At 37.2% G+C, this 20,548-nt stretch overlaps 1 protein-coding gene across 2 annotated transcripts in view; it reads left to right on the top strand.

Moving 5' to 3' along the window:
- Positions 1-19,852, top strand: part of FRK (fyn related Src family tyrosine kinase) — a 182,591-nt gene extending 162,739 nt beyond the window's left edge. The window contains exons 7-9 of one of the 2 annotated variants that reach the window (XM_037017706.2): positions 11,642-11,823; positions 12,851-13,016; positions 13,402-19,852. In XM_037017706.2, coding sequence (XP_036873601.2) covers positions 11,642-11,823; positions 12,851-13,016; positions 13,402-13,613 — 560 coding nt within the window. In that variant the 3' untranslated portion in view covers positions 13,614-19,852. The remainder of the gene's footprint in view (positions 1-11,641; positions 11,824-12,850; positions 13,017-13,401) is intronic. The other variant, XM_073219432.1, reaches the window with a different exon arrangement.
- The last annotated feature ends 696 nt before the right edge of the window (positions 19,853-20,548 follow it).

Below are 20,548 nucleotides of genomic sequence, written 5' to 3'. Positions count from 1 at the left end.
GAATTAGGGGACATGGAATACTTTTTGGGGAAAGAGAGGAAGAAGTACCCTTGTTTTTTTGCCTTTGCAAAAAAGTGCAATGTTTGACAACATTATACTTGTTGGTGTTTAAAATACTTCCATTGTGAAGTAACATTAGAATTTCCAGACTAAAAATAAAAAGTATACTATTGCTTTATTTCTACATCTGCTTCCTGTTGTCAGAGAAGACTTACAGGCATTGTGAAATTTTGATGTCTATTGCAAATGAATAATTTAATAAGCAACAATATGATAAGCATTAAAATGAGATGTTCAAAGTAGTGGTGATCAAATACTGAGAAATTAATTCATACTTAAAAAAGAGACTTTTTTATACTTCTTTGAAATGTCAGAGTGGGATTCATAGAATGTATAGAGGTAAAGAGAGGTGAGAATAATGGAATAAAGACATATTAAATATAAAGAGTATTCTCTCATTTCAGGGTGACTTGTGAAGCTGGGGATATTAAATTGCAAAACTAGATAAAAAGAACAAGGAACGTAAGGCCTGTTAAATGCTGTTAAAAACAAAAAATCTATCTGGCTCCTTTTCATAAAGATATGTCAAATTTAATAGCATCAGAATGTGTTGCCCCCCCACAGAAAGACTAACCTCAGCCACTGACCCCTTTTGCCTTATTCCCATGGATGGACATACAGGAGCATCGTGGTCATCACAAACAAAAATGCTTTGCAGGGTCTCATAGCATTTGCACTGGTAGATTTAGCAGTCAGTTCTCATGCGTCCAACCCATTTGACTGATGTTTCCTTCTAGGAGCACTCCCTCCCTTTGGCTTCCGGGACACTTTACTTAGTGGATTTTCCTCCTATTTTTATTGCTGATGCTTTTCAGTCTATGCAATTTCCTCATCTCCCAGACCTCTTGATATCTTGGAATTCTCCAGGACTCTTTCACAACATCTCTAGTTCCCTTGAGAAGCTCAGTCAGTCTTAATGTTTAATAACATTTATGTATTAACTAATTTTCCCAAATTATGTCCCTCCATTACTTCAGAATCACACCTCCCCCCCCACACACACCCACACCCACACACACATACATGTTTATGGCTGCCTTCTTAACTTCTCCCCTTGACCTTCATATCAATCTGCATAATGCAGGTATTAGGTAGTAATTTCCCACCACCCCCAACCCAAATCCCAGAGGCTTAATACAACATTTACTTCCTGCTCATGTAACATGTGCAAAATAGACTGGTAAGTGGCTCAGGTGTTCTGATCACTTTGGCAAATGAAGGGGATGTGACTAGTCTTCTTCTGGCCCTTAAAGCCCTGACTAGCAGGGACAGAGGTAACTTCTGTGTCCTTTTCATTTGGTCAGATCAAGTAAAAGGAAATAGAGAAGTATATAATCCTCCACAGTGTTTAAAAGAGAAAAAATTGTTTGTGAACAGCCTTAATTACTACTATAGATGTCCTTTAGACATCTCAAAATGACACGCCTAAAGCTGATCTTACATTATCCCCAGTAATTCGCTACTCTTGGGGTCTTCCTTTTTTTGGCAATGTCAACACTTAGGCCTAATACCTTGGAGTCCTACATCTGACTGACAAACAAATCCCATTGGCTTGCTTTTCAAATATATCCAGGATTTTTCCATTTCTGGACATTCTCAGCTCTGTCCAAGCCACCGTCAACCCCTTATTCTGTAATAGCCTCCTAATCAGTCTCCCTCTTGATTTTGTCCCTTTCAGTCTCTTCTCAGCACAGTAGCTGGAGAGAACCTGCTAAGATGTCAACCAGATCATGTCCCTCCTCCAGCTCAGAACCTTCGGTGACTCCCTTTGTTTCTCTCTGCACAACCTGGAAGGTCTTGTGTAACTTGGCTATCTGCACAAGACCTTGTGCAGCCCCTCTGACTGCATCTCCCACAGCTTGCCCCTTGTTCACTTGGTGCCCACTGCACTGCCCTTTGTTGCTCTTCATATCTTCCAGACACATTTGCTTCAGGCCCTTCACAGTTGTTGTTTCATCCATCTGAACGTTTTCCCATCACTGGTCCATGTAGCTCACTTCTTCACTTTCTTATAGTCTTTACTCACACATTCCCATCATAGTGAGTTCTCAGTGGTCACCCTCTAAATTCTAAAATTTAATCTCCTTCTACTGACTTTTTCTATTATTTCCTGCTCTTTGTTTTCTCATCTTAGCTGTTAATCATCTTACAATGATGACCTACTTATATAGTTTATTTTTATGTTCTACAATACAACTCCATGAGGACAAAGATCTTGCTCTGTTTTAGTGCTTGCACACTGTCAGGCATGTAGAAGGTGTGCACTAATTATGTGGTGACTGACTGAATGAATAAATTAATGGATAGATTAAGCTGGGGTTATCCTGACCTTAATATAATTGGGATTTGGGCTTGAGCTTGTTTTGAGGCTCTTGATATCAGCTTGAAAAGATGCACTTACTACACTGCAAACTCCTTTGGCATTGAGGATTTCTGTGGCTTGATGTGTTTCACTTAGAGCTGGGCATGAACCCTGCCATCTTTTGGGTTGGGGCCTTTAAGGTCAAGTTTACCAAGGCCTTCATTTTCCAGGATACTTAATAGCTAGGAGGAGTAATAGGCTCATTACAGACAATTGCTTCTTAGTTAAGATGGGTTAAATTCAATGAGGTAATATTAAAATGAATCTGCCACTCTTAAACAGTCCATCATGATCAATATTAAGCTGAAAGACTCTTTAGTAATGGAACATAATTGAAAATATTTTCTTGCTACAGATGTAAATTGTCTTAGGTCTGTGAACTTTTATATCAGGTTTGACTTCTGGCCATTGTGTTAGAAGTGGGTTCTCGGTTTACTTAGGTCGTTCCTGGGCCACGGACTCTTTCAAAGTAGAAAAAGTGTTCTTACTCAATGTTTCCTTCACAATTGTGCCTGTCAAGAGAAACCTTTTTAAAACCACTAAAACAGGATTAGGTATTATATTTCATAGTTTAAATAACATACATATTTTTCTACAGAACCATCTTTGCAGTCCTTAAGCTTGGCTGAATATTTTTTTTTGTAATAATTTTCTCCAAAATGGGAGAGGCTTACCGAAAATCTTTAGCATTGAGTGTAATTGATACCAGGTATTTCATACTAAAATGTACAGAATAAATATGTGCATTTTCAAAAGTTTATTTGGGCACGTTTTCTTTCTAATAAATACTTATAGAGCATCTAACATATGCTAGAATATTTTCTTCCTCCCTTTCTCCTCCCTTCCTACTTTCCTTTCCTCCCCTCTTCCTTCCCTCCTTCCCCCTCCTTCCTTCTTTTCTTCCCTTTCTTTTTTCTTTTAAAGCACACTCTAGCAAGTTGTTTTCATTGAGATACTGTTTCAGTGACTACAACTGCATAACTACTTGCTGTTTGGATGCATGGAGGTCTCTCCATAGCCTCTGACTTTTGAGTGCTCAGGGATCATTTCTAAGTTGTAAGGATGAGTATAGACTAGTTCTTGAAAGTGTGAGATTTCAGCCTCAAACATACATGGATTTGAATCTCCACTCTGCGACTTATTATTTCCTCTGAGTAGCAGGAACCTCTATGAAATAGGGAGCTTAATAACACTACTTATTCATAGAGTTGTTCTGAGTATTAAATGAGGTGATTTACTGGAAATTAACCATATGGGACAGTGGTAGAAGAGGTACATATATGTTTAATTTTTTTCGTTAAAAACACTGTATAACACTCACTATATGCCAGGCAATTCTCTAAGTCCTGTACAAATATTAACTTAGTTCATTCTTCTAACAACCTCATGAAATACGTATTGTTAGTGTCATCCCTGTTTTATAGTGGAATAAACTGAGTGTAGAGAGGGTAAACAATTTTTCCAAGGTGGTTAAGCTGTAATTCAAACCCAGGAAATCTGGCTCTGTAGTACATGCTTTTAACCATACACACACCACTGATATTATTTTCCTGAATCAACCAGTATTTGTTATCGGTTGATGTGCAACCGATTGCCCCAAATCTTAATGGCTTAAAGCAAAGACATTTATTATATCAGCTTCTCTGGTCAGAAGTCCAGGTGCCACTGGGGTGGGTCTCCTGTCTCAGGGCTTCCACAGGCTGCCAGGGTCCAGGTGTTGGCAGGGGCTCCAGCCCTCTGAAGGCTGATGGGAGGCTACCACCAAGTGCTGTCGTGTGATTTCAGCAGGTGTCGGCTCCCCCATGGCTGTTGGGTTGAGGAGGTCAGTTTCTTGCTGGTCACTGGCTGGAGCTGCCCTGTGCTCCTTGTGGCATGGATCTGTCCTTAGGGCAGCCCACAGCGTGGCAGCTGGCTCCCTCAGAGTCAGTGAAGAGCATAGCAAGAGAGTAGAGTTCCAGCAAGATGGAGTCAGTGTTTTCTAACTTCTCTTGGGAGTGACACCCCATCACTTCTGCCATATTCTGTTTGTTCGAAGTGAGTCACTAGGTCTCAACTATACTCAATAGAAAGGGATTTCACAACAGTATGAATATCAGGAGGTGGAGAATATTGGGAGCCTTTTAGAAGCTGCCTACAGTGTAGCTTAGGACTACTCACCAGTTTTCTTAACTTTTTTACATTTCTTTCTTACTAAGTAAATTTGATATCATAAAGCATAGCTATTTTGGCGAACAAACCAGCAATGCTTTGCCATTATGCTGCATGCTGTTATATTTTGTCTTTTTGCTTACATCTCATTTTAGGTTGAGTAATTAATGTTAGGTGCTATGGCATACAATTCTAAACTCTCAGTGACATAACAAAAAATATGCATATTCTATGTGCATCAGTCTGTGCCTTCTGGCAGCTGTCTCTGAGCAGTGACACAAGGACTCAGACTCCTCCATCAGGTGACTCTGCCATTTTAAGCTTCTCTCTCCTAGCTGCAAATATGTGGCAAATTTTAAGGACCAGACCTATAGGGGATGAACTTTTTCCCTGCATATACTGGAGTGCATGGTACTAGTGACATAGCCCAATTTAAGTGCAAGAGAAAATGTGTAATGTATTTTCTGTGTTTGCTTGGGAAGGAAAGGACAAATGGGTCAGGGAGCAGTTAGTCTCACCTCACCTTCTATTTAAATATACTGCTTGCATTAAAAAAAATGTACAAGTACACACACATGCTTAGATCTTTACCATTTAAAACAATGCTCTTGACTTTATTAATTTAAATTTTTTGGGAAATATAGCAACCAAATAGAAAGTACATCATACAGTATAAGTTAACACTAAATATAAAGTGAGCAAGTAAACAACTGGGCAGCTGCTGTGCAAATCAAGAATAAGAACATGGCTAGTGCTCTGGAAACTCTCTGAGTATGTTATCAGTGACAACCTCACTGCCATGATAATGCTTTCTCTTGACTTATATTTTGCTCCAGCAGCTCTTTTTGTCTTCCCTTCTCTTTTTTTAAATCGTTTTTTATTTATTTTATTTTGGTATCATTAATCTACAATTACATATGAGCTACATTATGGTTACTAGACTCCCCCCATCATCAAGTCTCCACCACATACCCCATTACAGTCACTGTCCATCAGTGTAGTAAGATGTTATAGAGTCACTACTTGTCTTCTCTGTGTTGTACAGCCCTCCCTGTGCCCTCCACCCCCTAAATTATGTCTGCTAATCATAATGTCCCTTTTCCCCCTTATCCCTCCCTTCCCACCCACCCTCCCCAGTCCCTTTCCCTTTGGTAACTGTTAGTCCATTCTTGGGTTCTGTGAGTCTGCTGCTGTTTTGTTCCTTCAGTTTTTTTCTTTGTTCTTATACTCCACATATGAGTGAAATCATTTGGTACTTGTCTTTTTCCACCTGCCTTACTTCACTGAGCATAATACCCTAGCTCCCATGTTGTTGCAAAAGGTATGATTTGTTTTTCTTCTTATGGCTGAATAATATTGCATTGTGTATATGTACCACATCTTCTTTATGCATTCATCTACTCACGGACACTTAGGTTGCTTCCATTTCTTGGCTATTGTAAATAGTGATGTGTTAAACATAGGAATGCTTATGTCTTTTTCAAATTGGGCTCCTGCATTCTTAGGGTAAATTCCTAGGAGTGGAATTTCCAGGTCAAATGGTATTTCTATTTTTAGTTTTTTGAGGAACCTCCATGCTTTCCACAATGGTTGAACTAGTTTACATTTCCAAGAGCACTGTAATAGGATTCCCCTTTCTCCACATCCTCGTCAGCATTTGTTGCTGTTTGTGTTTTGGATGGTGGCCATCTTTACTGGTGTGAGGTGATACCTCATTGTGGTTTTAATTTGCATTTCTCTGATGATTAGTGATGTGGAGCATCTTTTCATGTGCCTGTTGGCCATCTGAATTTCTTCTTTGGAGAAGTGTCTTCCCATTTCTTAATTGGATTATTTGCTTTTTGTTTGTTGAGGTGCATGAGCTCTTTATCTATTTTGAATGTCAACCCTTCATCAGATATGTCATTTATGAATATATTCTCCCTTACTGTAGGATGTCTTTTTGTTCTATTGATGGTATCCTTTGCTGTACAGAAGCTTTTTAGTTTGATACAGTCCCACTTGTTCCTTTTTCCTTTTATTTCCCTTGCTTGGGGAAATAGGTTCATGAAGAAGTTGCTAATGTTATGTCCAAGAGATATTTGCCTATGCTTTTTCCTAAGAGTTTTATGGTTTCATGACTTACATTCAGGTCCTTGATCCATTTCGAATTTACTTTTGTGTATGGGGTTAGACAATGATCCAGTTTCATTCTCTTACAGGTAGCTGTCCAGTTTTGCCAACACCAGCTGTTGAAGAGGCTGTCATTTCCCCATTGTATTTCCATGGCTCCTTTATCATATATTAATTGACCATATATGTTTGGGTTAATATCTGGACTCTCTATTCTGTTCCACTGGTCTATGGGTCTGTTCTTGTGCCAGAACCAAATTGTCTTGATTACTGTGGCTTTGTAGTAGAGCTTGAAGTTGGGAAGCGAGACCCCCCCTGTTTTATTCTTCATTCTCAGGATTGCTTTGGCTATTCGGGGTCTTTTGTGGTACCATATGAATTTTAGAACTATTTGTTCCAGTTTGTTGAAGAATGCTGTTGGTATTTTGAAAGGGATTGCATTGAATCTGTAGATTGCTTTATGCAGGATGGACATTTTGACAATATTAATTCTTCCTAGCCAAGAGTATGGGATGAGTTTTCATTTGATAGTGTCCTCTTTAATTTCTCTTAAGAGTGTCTTGTAGTTTTCAGGGTGTAGGTCTTTCACTTCCTTGGTTAGGTTTAATCCTAGGTATTTTACTCTTTTTGATGCAATTGTGAATGGACTTGTTTTCCTGATTTCTCTTTCTGCTAGTTCATTGTTAGTGTATAGGAAAGCGACAGATTTCTGTGTATTAATTTTGTATCCTGCAACTTTGCTGAATTCACATATTAGTTCTAGTAGTTTTGTAGTGGAGTCTTTAGGGATTTTTACGTATAATATCATGTCCTCTGGAAATAGTGACAGTTTGACTTCCTCCTTACAAATCTGGATGCTTTTTATTTCTTTGTTTTGTCTGATTGCTGTGGCTAGGACCTTCAGTACTATGCATTAAATATCTCTGGGGAAAGTAGGCATCCCTATCTTGTTCCTGATCTTAGGTGAAAAGGTTTCAGCTTCTCACCTGTTGGCTGTGGGTTTGTCATATATGGCCTTTATTATGCTGAAGTACTTGCCCTCTATACCCATTTTGTTTAGAATTTTTATCATGAATAGATGTTGAGTTTTGTCTAATACTTTTTCTGCATCTATGGAGATGATCATGTGGTTTTTGTCCTTCTTTTTGTTGATGTGGTGGATTTTCGAATGTTGTACCATCCTTGCATCCCTGAGACGAATCCCACTTGATTGTGGAGTATGATCCTCTTGATGTATTTTTGAATTCAGTTTGCTAATATTTTGTTGACTATTTTTGCATCTATGTTCATTGGGGATATTGCTCTGTAATTTTCTTTTTTTGTGGTGTCTTTGCCTGGTTTTGTTATTAGAGTGATGCTGGCTTCATAGAATGAGTTTGGAAGTATTCCATCCTCTTCTATTTTTTTTTTTTTTTTTTTTTTTGAGAGGGCATCTCTCATATTTATTGATCAAATGGTTGTTAACAACAATAAAATTCAGTATAGGGGGGTCAACGCTCAATGTACAATCATTAATCCATCTCAAGCCTAATTATCGTCAGTCTCCAATCTTCTGAAGCATAACGAACAAGTTCTTACATGGTGAACGAATTCTTACATATTGAATAAATTCTTACATGGTGAACAGTACAGGGGCAGTCATCACAGAAACTTTCGGTTTTGATCATGCAATATGACCTATAAACAATCAGGTCAAATATGAATATTCGTTTGATTTTTGTACTTGATCTATATGTTGATCCCCCATTTCTCCTACTATTATTATTATTTTTATTTTTAATAAAATGCTGAAGTGGTAGGTAGACGCAAGATAAAGGTAGAAAACATAGTTTAGTGCTGTAAGAAGGCAAATGTAGATGATCAGATGATCAGGTGTGTGCCTATGGACTAATTATTAATCCAGGCTAGACAAGGGCATCAAGACATCCACGGATGCAGAAGATTTCTCTCAAAGCACATCCTCTTCTATTTTTTGTAAAACTTTTAGGAGAATGGTTATTACGTCTTCTCTATATGTCTGATAAAATTCTGTGGTGTATCCGTCTGTACCAGGGGTTTTGTTCTTGGGTAGTTTTTTGATTACTGATTCAATTTCATCGTTGGTAATTGGTCTGTTTAGATTTTCTGTTTCATCCTTGGTCAGTCTTAGAAGGTTGTATTTTTCTAGGAATTTGTCCATTTCTTCTTGGTTTTCCAGCTTGTTAGCATATAGATTTTTATAGTATTCTCTAATAATTCTTTGTATTTCTCTGGGGTCCATCATGATTTTTCCTTTCTTATTTCTAATTCTCTTTTTTTCTTAATAAGGCTGCCTCGGGGTTGGTCTATTTTGTTTATTTTCTCAAGGAACCAGCTCTTGGTTTCATTGATTTTTTTCTATTGTTTTATTCTTCTCAATTTTATTTATTTCTTCTCTCAACTTTATTATGTCCCTCCTTCTGATGACTTTGGGCCTTATTTGTTCTCTTTCCAGTTTTAATAATTGTGACTTTGGACTATTCATTTGGGATTGTTCTTCCTTCCTTAAATAGGCCTGGATTGCTATATACTTTCCTCTTAGATATGCCTTTGCTGCGTCCCACAGAATTTGGGGCTTTATGCTGTTGTTGTCATTTGTCTCCATATATTGCTTGATCTCTGTTTTAATTTGGTCACTGATTCACTGATTATTTAGGAGCATGTTGTTAAGCCTCCATGTGTTTGTGAGCCTTTTTGCTTTCTTTGTACAATTTATTTTTATTTGTATACCTTTGTGATCTGAGAAGTTGGTTGGTAGAATTTCAATCTTTTTGTATTTACTTAGGCTCTTTTTGTGGCCTAGTATGTGGTCTATTCTGGAAAATGTTCCATGTGCAATTGAGAAGAATGTGTATCCTGCTGTTTTGGGGTGTAGAGTTCTGTAGATGTCTGTTAGGTCCATCTGTTCTTGTGTGTTGTTCAGTGTCTCTGTGTCCTTACTTATTTTCTGTCTGGTGGATCTGTCCTTTGGAGTGAGTGGTGTGTTGAAGTCTCCTAAAATGATTGCATGCATTGTATTTCCTCTTTTAATTCTGTTAGTGTTTGTTTCACATATGTTGGTGCTCCTGTATTGGGTGCACATATATTTATAATGGTTATATCCTCTTGTTGGACTGATCCCTTTATCATTATGTAATTTCCTTCTTTGGGAGGAGATTTCTGCTGCCCTACTCATGCTGCCATCTTGAGCCCCTCCCCTTGTCTTCCCCTCTTCACTAGGGTTTTGGAAATTGATATCTCCTTTTGTTGTCCCCTTGTCCTCATCTCTCATTCAGCTCTCAACTCCTTATGCTCCATCTCCAATGAAACTGCCCTTCATGCTACCACACTCACCAATGACCCCCTCATTGTTATATCTAACAAGTGCTTTTTAATCCAATCTTGCTGAACCTGCTTGTGGAATCTGACAATCACGGTGTTTTTCTCTTTCTCAAAAACTTTACCTATCACAGTAGCCTCGTCTGGTTCTCCTCTCATTCTTCTGGCTGATTCTTCTAGTTTTCTTGCAGGTTTATCTTCCTCTTCCCACCCTAAATGTTGGTGTTTTCATGATTCTGTCACTTCCTAACAATCTCACCCACTTTCAATGTTTCACTCCCACTTATAAACTCTAACTGTTTAATCGGTATCTTAGCCACATGCTCTGCCCTGAGCTCCAGACTATATACTTGCCTTCTTTTAGTCATTTCTGCTTGGGTAATTCACATGCATCTGTGCCTTAACAAAGCCTAAACTGCTTAATTCTGATTAGGCAGCAGTAGTGATAATAATCATAGTTTGAGTTTGCTGAGTTCTGTCTAGGTGCCAGGCACTGGTTAAGTGCTTTACAAATACTACCTCATTTAATTCTCATTTCAGTGACCAATACCATAAGGTAGTTACAATTACTGTTATGTAGATGAGGAAACGAAGGCACAGGAGTGTTAAGCAGGTTGCCCAAAATGTGAGGCAGAGCCCTCATTCAAATTCTGGCACTCTAGTTTCAAACCATCTTCTTAACTCCTGTATTACAGTTGCCTCTCAAGTCAGGAGGTGTGTCTAGGGCTCTTGATCATGTGTCTTGTATTTGGCTTATTCAGTCAGGGATAATGATAGTTTTGATGTATATGAGATCTTTTTAGTTCTACAGAAATCTGAAGATATTTACTAGCAGCATGGCATCTAAACAGTATCCAAGGATGGCTGACCCCCCATTTTACAAAGTCACCATAAAATAACACTAACCTCTCTGTTAATGATCAAACTGACCCTATGACACAAATTTCCTATTTAGTTACACAGGATGAGCTGGAGGACCTATGTCTACTAAAGGTATGCTCATGCCTGGAGAGACAAGTAACTTATTCTAAGAAATAATATGCTAATAAAGGGAAATAAAAAAAATTCATCAAGCTTAATGGAGTTCAAATGTAACATACATATTTTGTAACTACTGTCAGATCCTTCATTTTTAGTGAGCTAATTTTTAAGAACAATATAATGGAAGAATGAAAACTTTTCATTGGCTTAGCCATGCAAATTACTAGTTTCAAAGATTAAAACAAACTTCAATATTGGAAGAAATCCATACTCAACCACATGACAGTTTCTATGAAGAGGTGAGTCAGTGATGCATGGCATGGAAAAGGCAATATGGGGAATCTCTCAGATATTTGTGGCTGTGTTTGGTTCATGTGACACTGTTGTTTCTGTCCCTGTGTAATGCTCATTAAAAGGAGGGGAGGGCCACAGCTTTGGAATGTGTTTGGACTCTGAAAACTCTTGCCTCATTAACCCTTCACAGGAAATGAAATGGTTTATATTGATTGTATTTCTTTGTTCAACAGATCAGTGCTATGACACTGAATCCCACTGATAGCTCATTCATCAAAATTTTCAGAATTCACTTAAATAGCTCAAATGTTCTCCAGAGTAAATCTCTTATTTTCTCTTACTGCCTAGATGATGCTGGATCAAAAATCAATCTGACTCAGCAGGTAGACATGGCAGCACAGGTGGCCTCTGGAATGGCCTACCTGGAGTCCCAAAACTACATCCATAGAGATCTGGCTGCCAGAAATGTCCTTGTTGGTGAACATAATATCTACAAAGTGGCAGATTTTGGACTTGCAAGAGTCTTTAAGGTGGATTTTGTTTTGTTTGAATTAGTTGTGTAATGGGTTGAAAGCCTAAGAGACCAGTAGACTAATAGATTTAGTTATTCCTCAAAACAATGTTTCCCTAAGTTCTGTGGTCCACGGAACACTCATTAGTCCAAGGCCTTACAAACTGCCTCCTGTTTCTATTTCCTCACCAAGGAGAAAGAGAGAAAATGATGACCAACCAGATGGTAAAGCATATAATTATGTTTATAGCTAAATTATAATGATCTATTTTTCAGTACCAGTAGCCTCTTTTGGTCTGCCTCTATTTTCCTTACAAAAAGTAGCCCTTACCTACCTTTGCTCATTTTATGCCAGACTAATATGCATGCTGCCAGCATTCTTTGGCATCACTGGCTTTTTAATTCCTGCCTGTTCCCACCCATTTCATGACATCAGGCCAAAAAACAGTGATATAAAAGATATAATATTAGATATTTTTCTCTGAAATTAAGTTTTAATTTCTACATTGTACTCTAAAAGTAAGGACATGGGGCATGAAACACAACAAATAAGTGATTTTCTTTAGATTTTCATGAACTCATTATCTTTTTTTTTGTAAATTAATTAGAGGCCCAGTGAGTTGATGTATTAATTTAAATAATTTGAATCCTATTTTTCAGTATTAGAAAATGGTTACATGATAATTATCAAAGTCAGGGATTCCAGCAGTAAATCAGAAAACAGATAGGCTTTGCTTTCATTTTTTTGTTTGCTGAAGAGCAGATGTAAAACCAATAATCACACAAATTCACCCACATGGAGGAGAATACTCCTTCCAGTGCTAATTTTACCTCATAGTTGGCTCTAAAATAATACTTTATTAATGACTTTCTGTAGATTTTTTTAGTCTTGTATGCCAGATTGGGAATTTGCTACTGTGATTATCAATTGAACTAAGCTCATTTTGAATCTTTCTCCTCTAAATTTTAATGTGAAGCAGGTTACAGATGAACAGGGGTGACAAAAAAATCATTTAACTTGGCATGATTCCTTAATGCATTAACAGGTAGATAATGAAGACATCTATGAATCTAAACAAGGAATAAAGCTGCCAGTGAAGTGGACTGCACCTGAGGCCATTCGTGCCAATAAATTCAGCATTAAGTCCGATGTATGGTCATTTGGAATCCTTCTTTATGAAATCATTACTTATGGCAAAATGCCTTATAGTGGTGAGTAATTAATTCTGAAGTGGTCCTTCCTGCTGTAGGTCACTTACTTAGGTGTGACTCTAACTGCTTTGTCCAGACTTAGAGGGCAGAGTTATGAGGATGATGACCCTATGAGTCTCTGGGAGCATACTAGATAAAAGTGGATGGTGATTATTTGCATTAATGAGGTGGTTTATTGTCTCCTCCTTTACTCTTGAATTTGCAGTCTTATAGACATTACTTGCTTCAAGATTTAGTTTAATTTATGTAGCCTGGGAAAGGGATGGTACACTTCATACTTTAGCCAAGGAAATCAATTTGCTTTGTAATCTAGAGATTATTATCCATCAATTAAAGACTCTCATCTTTAACTTGGTTTTTGTTGGACCCCTTCTTTATTTTTTAGGTATGACAGGTGCTCAGGTAATCCAAATGTTGGGTCAAAACTATAGACTCCCTCAACCATCTAACTGTCCACTGCAGTTCTACAACATCATGTTGCAATGCTGGAATGCAGAGCCCAAGGAACGGCCAACATTTGAGACATTGCATTGGATACTTGAGGACTATTTTGAAACTGACTTTTCATATTCAGAGTCAAATAATTTTATAAGCTGAAGACAGGAGAAGAACATCAAATGATGAAGTAGCAATAAAGTTCAATAATCAGTCTAGAAATACAACCTTATTAGCCAACTGTAAAATGAGTTAATCATGACATATTCAAGTGATGGGGTCAGTTTAGCCTTGAATATAAAAAAGATTTTATCTGTACTTTATTGACTGGGCAACACTGCAATCTAAGATGATATATCATTTTCTCACTGCCTAGCAGAAGCAAACATACTAAAAAAACTTAATTCTCTTTTTAAAAGACACTTGTACATTTCTATTTATTGTTTGAAATATTGATCAAGAGGATCAACAGATGATAGTCAATTTTTACTCACTGTAGCATTTTCCTATTTACTGATTAAAGTGGTGATTTATTATTCCTCACATTGCTGAATCCCCTCAGGCTGTTATTATGAAGGAATTTGATTGCTTTGCTGCACAGCAGGACCTGTGTTTGGAGATATTTTCTTTTCTCTTTTAAAATACCAAGTAACTACAATAATGGTTAAATGACTTGACTGTACTTGGAGTAATTGCACATATTTTTTTCTTATGCACAAAAATGAAGCAGCTGTTGGGAAAAAGAATTAAAATTTCTCTCATTTTGTAGAAGGAAATGATGGAATTTTTCTAGACCTCCGTGTGTGTCATTTGAGAATCATCTACATTACTTTTAATCTCTTAATGTTAAGAATCAGATTGCAAAGCTGATGAGTTATTATCCATGGAAATACGTGCAAAACATCTAATAGTCAGGAAGGTCTAAGAAATAAAAAAAAATAGTTTAGGAAAATGAGAGGAGAGCTGTGGCCTTGGATTTCTGAATAATTAAAAATAATGTATCTCTGGCATAAAGGCCAGACTTTTAAATTGACTACAAAACAGGTCAAACTGTATTCCAGATCTAGAGGCTAAGAATAATGTCTAACCTTGGTAATGAAACTGAATTTTTTGTCTGGTAAGACAAGAGGGCTTACTCATCTTAAATTTGCATTAACCTTTGTAAGAATGTAGTGTCTTCTTAAGTATGGGGTGTATCAAATTTTGCGCCTCATTAGATGATTAGAGAGAGTTCTCAAAGGCAGTTTCAAAATCAAATATATAGTCAAAAATGTTCTGCTGTAAAGCAATATGAATGAAACAAGCCATGAGAAAACAGTATTTTAAGTTTATTCTCTCATCTTTAAAGGGGAAGAAGAACATGTCTCAACAGACACAGAAACCTCAGTTCAAAGTGAAATAAATTTGTAAGCTCTCTAACTTGAAGACAAGAGACAAGAATGGCTGTAGGCACAATATCATTAGCAGTCCAATTATGTTAACAAATACCCAAGTCCTTTCTACTCTTCTCTCTGTCACAAACACTGTCCTCATTTTCCTGGTCACAAATGGCAAATATTTCAAACAATAAATAGAAATGTACAAGTGTCTTTTAAAAAGAGAATTAAGTTTTTTTAGTGTGTTTGCTTCTGCTAGGCAGTGAGAAAATGATATATCATCTTAGATTGTCCTGCAGTGTTGCCCAGTCAATAATTACACAATTACAGATTGTTCTCTTCTCTCTAACTAGGAGGAGAAAATGGAAACTTCTCTCTCTGCATTTGCAGCTTGCATAAAAACCATTCTTTTTCTGTTCAGGCAAATTGGGATCATATGCTGAGCCCTGGACCAATAATAGACTTGATGTGAGTGTAATGTGATGACTAGTTCAGAATAAGTTCTGTCATTAAAGCTCGGAATGTGGTCACTCTTCCTGGTGCCAAGCTGGGAGGTTGGCTTATCTAAATAAAATTAGAAAAGATTAGAGGCTAGATAGTGTCCTTTGAGGAAAAAAATCCCCTGAGAGGAAGTAACTGTACTATTGTAGGTAGGTGTGTACATATACTCAAACTTTTTTGAAATGGGCCATGGGGACTCATGATTTGAATCTCTTGCTTCCTTTATGAACAGAAAATATTTATAAGGTAAGGTCAACCTAATCTTTTGAATTATTGACTATGTATAGGACAACTTCAATTATTCATTTAAAATCATTTAATCTAATTGTGAAAATCCAATTGCTATGTTATTTGCCTTTTTGTAGCAGCTAATAATAATCATAATACATTTTTTAGTAAAGATATGATTTTGAAATGTATAAAGAAGCTTATCCCTTCTCATTTTAATACCACCTGAAACCCATTTAACTTACTACATTTGATTCTTGGAGACGTTTATGTTCAAGGTTCTGTCAAAGCAATCTATTATTCTTGTTTTTACCTGATGGGTCATGGAGAAAAATAATGGATTCAGTTATGAGAAGCAGTAATAGATTTTTTAAAGCTGACATAAATTTCTTTCCTTGTATAGAATAAAAGGATCAGGATAAGATAAGTTGAATTTTCCTACAATGAGCCAGCTCTTGCTAAATTTACCTCCCAAAAATTGTATCAAAGCACTTTCTGTATAATGTTTTATTTATGTAATTCAGTTATTTGTAGGTGGTGGTGAGGGATGTGAGTACATCATTTCATATGGTATTTCAAATCTCTTTAGACAAAAAACTAACAATTTTTGCAATAGGAAAAAATTCAAAATACTACTAAACCTCTTTTAAGAAGGTTAGGAGGGGAATAGGTTTACATTACCTAAGGTCAAAAGAGACACACAGTGGACTCCTAATAGTAGTGGAACCTGAATATTATGTCATCAAAAATAAAGGTAAAGTCAAAGTGACCAGCCATCTGCAAAGTGGGCTGTGGGAGTGGGGAGTCTTAAGGGACAACAAAGAACAAGCCACGGGGGATAACTGGTTTGGCCCGTGTGCAATGCCTACGCACAACATGTGCCTGTGTGTTGACTGCACGGAGAGACTGACCGTGAGGCGTCCAGACTCCTTCCGTTCTCTGCGGGCCCAACGGGAACTACTGCCCTTGGAAGCGTGCCGCGCCGCCACTCAGCTGGAGCTTCCCGCAGCTGCTACCCCATGGATTTGCCTGCAATAATGTTTTTCATGGTCTCATTGAGCATATGGTTTCTGGCCAAACAGCCTGGCTGATAATGTGCCTGTAGTGACTTTCTAGGTCTCTGCAAAGATATATAATGTGAACTAGGATGGTGATAATTTGGGTACTTATGCAAATTTTCATAGTGTTCTTCTATTGAAAAAGGCCACTCTTAAAAAAATTAATACATGAAGTTTGTATACCTAGGTATTGGAGTTGCCTTTGGGCTTATCTGGAAATGTGTGGTTCTTGTATTCTCTAGCATCATTGTGGAGAAGTTTTGGTCTATAATCTCAAAAATGATCCAAAATGTCTGTGCTGTAGGATAAAAAAGCTAGAAAGTTTGATGAGAATACGTATAAATCTTTTACATCCATAACTCCAACAATATTAATTTTCATACTGTCATTATTTCCCTGCCTACATTACCCCATTAAACTTCTTCAGTCTTTTCCTTTCTTATATTAAGAAAAGGTTGGTAAATCTCTTAAATTAGTTATTACATTTAGAAGTAACTGGTGAATAAAAATTGTGTGCAAACCCTAAATTTCAGAGCCTTTAACAAGGGCAGCTTCAGTCTGCACTAGGGTGGCACTATCTACATAGGAGTCACAAGATTAAGTTATAAGGATAGACACACAATTATTTCCATTTACTCTTCTTGCTGAGTAATTTATCCATTAGTCATCTAAAGCAACAGACTTCAATGTAACATCTTTTTCATCCTCATGGAAAATAATCAGCTCTTCCATAAAAGGGTAGCAATTCTCAAACATGCTTAAGTATCTAGTTGTTTGTATCACTGTGCAGGGTATTCAAGTCATGTGACATAATAACCATGAAATTGTAGTTAGGGAAAAATGGTTAAAAACAACTGAAATTGATTTTTTAGAAGAAGCTAGAATTGTAATAATTTCCTGAGATTTTAGAATAGAGGCTTTAATCATTCTATTTGTAAAGATCAAGTTGCTTGTTATTAACCAAGTTATGTTTAATTTTTATGTTCCACACAATATCAGGGTAAAAGATATAATAGCTTTTAATTATTTTTCCAAACCTACATTTAATAATAGACTCAGTGGGAAAGAAGGTCTATTAACCAGATTAATATCTTTTAAAAGGTACCACAGTGAGATTTTTGTCTCTAAAAAATGTGTATTTCTGCATTGTACTCTTTAATGATGCTTATATTATATAATTACTTATGAATGTACATTGTAAATGATTGTTATATATGTAACAAAATCGACAAAAAAGTCCTGTTTTTACTGTTCCACTTTTATAATGCTATTACTTACCTTGGTTCCAATGCAAGTGTTTAACTAAAAAAATTTTTTTATCTGGGTTCTTTAAAAATACTAAGGCAAAAGTTTTTCTTACAGATATATTTTACCTGAAGTGTTCTATCTTTATATACTTTGGATTTGTTCATTATGCTAGTTATAGTAAACTGATTGTTTTTAACTTAATTTTTGAAAGTTGACTTCACTATTCAGAGGTCAAGGAGGTTGTGGACCTGCAACACTGATGTATTTCATAGCAAGTAAAATGTTTCCTCAGTTGACTACATTAAAAGAGTTTGCATTTATTTGATAGGGAAAGTAAATCTGAATCCAGGAAATATGAGCTTGCCTGTATCACAAACTCCTGGCAGGTCAGCTGCTTCACGTCACCGTTCTCAGAGACCGAGGCTGACCGGGAAACCAACAGCGCTTTTATCAGTTGCTCTGGCAATGGGAATGAAAGCCCTGGGGAATCTCATGTTTGTTATTAAATCCTCACACCTGAAAGATATGCATGTTGCTCCTGCTCATTGTTCACAATTACATGGCTTCATCCAGATATAAAAAGAGTGCTGGATATATAATCCTACCATATACTCTGAGGCAGAGTACAAGAAATGCTCAGTACACAACATTAAACAGTATCATACCACATTGAAACATCAAGAAAATTTTACATGATGCTGAATAGTAGAAGGCCATGCATATTTATTTTTGCATTCTTTTTTCTTAATTATTTTTTTCATTCATTAAGCAATATAAATTGCCTTGAGTAGCAGATACTGAGCTAGATGTTTGAATAAAATCATGAACAAGAGGGAAATAGATTCTGCTTTGTTTTAGTTTACGATCTATAAGGTAAGACATATTGGGGTATGTGACTCTCAGCTCATAAACTATGTGGACAATTTTACCTGTTTGGTTTCTACCTAAGAAACCAACATTATGCTAGTTATAGTAAACTAATTGTTTTTAACTTGATTTTTGAAAGTTGACTTCACTATTCAGAGGTCAAGGAGGTTGTGGACCTGCAACATTGATGTATTTCATAGCAAGTAAAATGTTTCTTCAGTTGACTACATTAAAAGAGTTTGCATTTATTTGATAGGGAAAGTAAATCTGAATCCAGGAAATATGAGCTTGCCTGTATCACAAACTCCTGGCAGGTCAGCTGCTTCACGTCACCGTTCTCAGAGACCGAGGCTGACCGGGAAACCAACAGCGCTTTTATCAGTTGCTATTTCTATCCAGTATTAATTCTCCCTTGCACCTTAATCCAGTATCCATTCTCCCTTGCACCTTAATAGCAGAACTGTTTTCTTGGAGCCCAACTAAAAGATCACATTTTTCAGCCTTTTTTGTATCTAGGGGTTACCAAGGAGATGTAAGAGAAAGTTGTTTGGTAGGCTTTCTAGGAATTCTCTGTAAGAGGTGGACAGAGAATTGGCATGGGCCCTTTCTTGTCTTTTCCCCTTTTGTACGGTTTTAGTCTGGAACTCAGTAGTCAGATTGTGAAGAAATCTTATAGGTGGAAGTCACTCCTCAGTAGGGTCTGGGTCCTTGATGAGAGGGAAGCTGCCATGCCTGCCTTGGACTGCTGACCTCAGAAATTCTTCTATAGGAGAGAATTCTTCTATTAGGCTATTTAAGCAATTGTTATTTCCTGTCTCTAGAGAGTTGAACACTCAATTTCTGAATGGCACATTGTCTACTTAAAACCTCCATTCCACCAAGAATTGGAAAATAAGTCTGAGTTATTTCTTTTTGTTTTTTTCTTTTCCTAAGTACTAGGTGCTTACTACATGCATCAGGTCATCACCTGTCCATGTGGCCATCCACTGGAGTATCTTCTCTCCCATCTCAGTAACTCCTTGGTCTCAGCTCCTCTCATCTATTGTCACACTTTTCTTGGGTTCACTAAAAGCATTTGATGTTCCCACAGCCAGGAGCTGTTCTCCCTCACCCAAAAACAAGCTTTCCTCCTCATCCTGGGGACATTGCTCTCAGACTCCGCAAGGCCTCAGGAAGTCCTCCCATTCTCCCTCTTCACAGACCTCCTGTGCATCCCCTCAGCTCCATCCTACCCCTGTCTTTGAGCTCTTTAGTCTTTAGGGCAGTTGGGTCCAGTGGGTTAGACCAGAAGACTGATGGCTGTATTTCAAAGTCCTTGGATTTCAAAAGACAAGACTTAGACTCTTGTTTACCTATTTTCTATGATAATAATTGTTCCTTTAGATAATAGATGCCTCATAGTCTAGTAACCTGATCTGGGAAGACCAAAGCATAATAAAAATATCTGAATAGAAAAATATCATAATAGAAAAACATCAATTAATATTTTAAAATAGTTCCCTGTCACACATAGAAGTTCAACAAAAATTATAATATCTTAATTGTGGTTGTGCTGAGTATTATGAAGGAGAAATGTGGGGTGCTTTGAGAATGAATAACAGGTACCCATAACTAGGTCCAGGTTGCTGTGGAGAAATGGAGAAAATGATGTTTTACTGTGATTTGAAGGATGAGAGGGAGTCCACTAGTTCCAGGGAGAAGATCGGCACAGCAAAGACAAAACTGCAAAGTCAAAGAGCTGGGCACAACTGAAGAACTGAAAGAAACCCAGTTTGCCTGGAATGTGTGGAAGGAGGTAGAAAGACTGGCCAAGCAGGGC

The sequence above is a fragment of the Manis javanica genome, chromosome 13 (genome assembly GCF_040802235.1).
Source record: "Manis javanica isolate MJ-LG chromosome 13, MJ_LKY, whole genome shotgun sequence".
Lineage (NCBI taxonomy): Eukaryota > Metazoa > Chordata > Mammalia > Pholidota > Manidae > Manis > Manis javanica.
The sequence above is the reverse complement of the archived record's forward strand: the minus strand, read 5'-3'. Positions and strand labels throughout refer to the sequence as shown.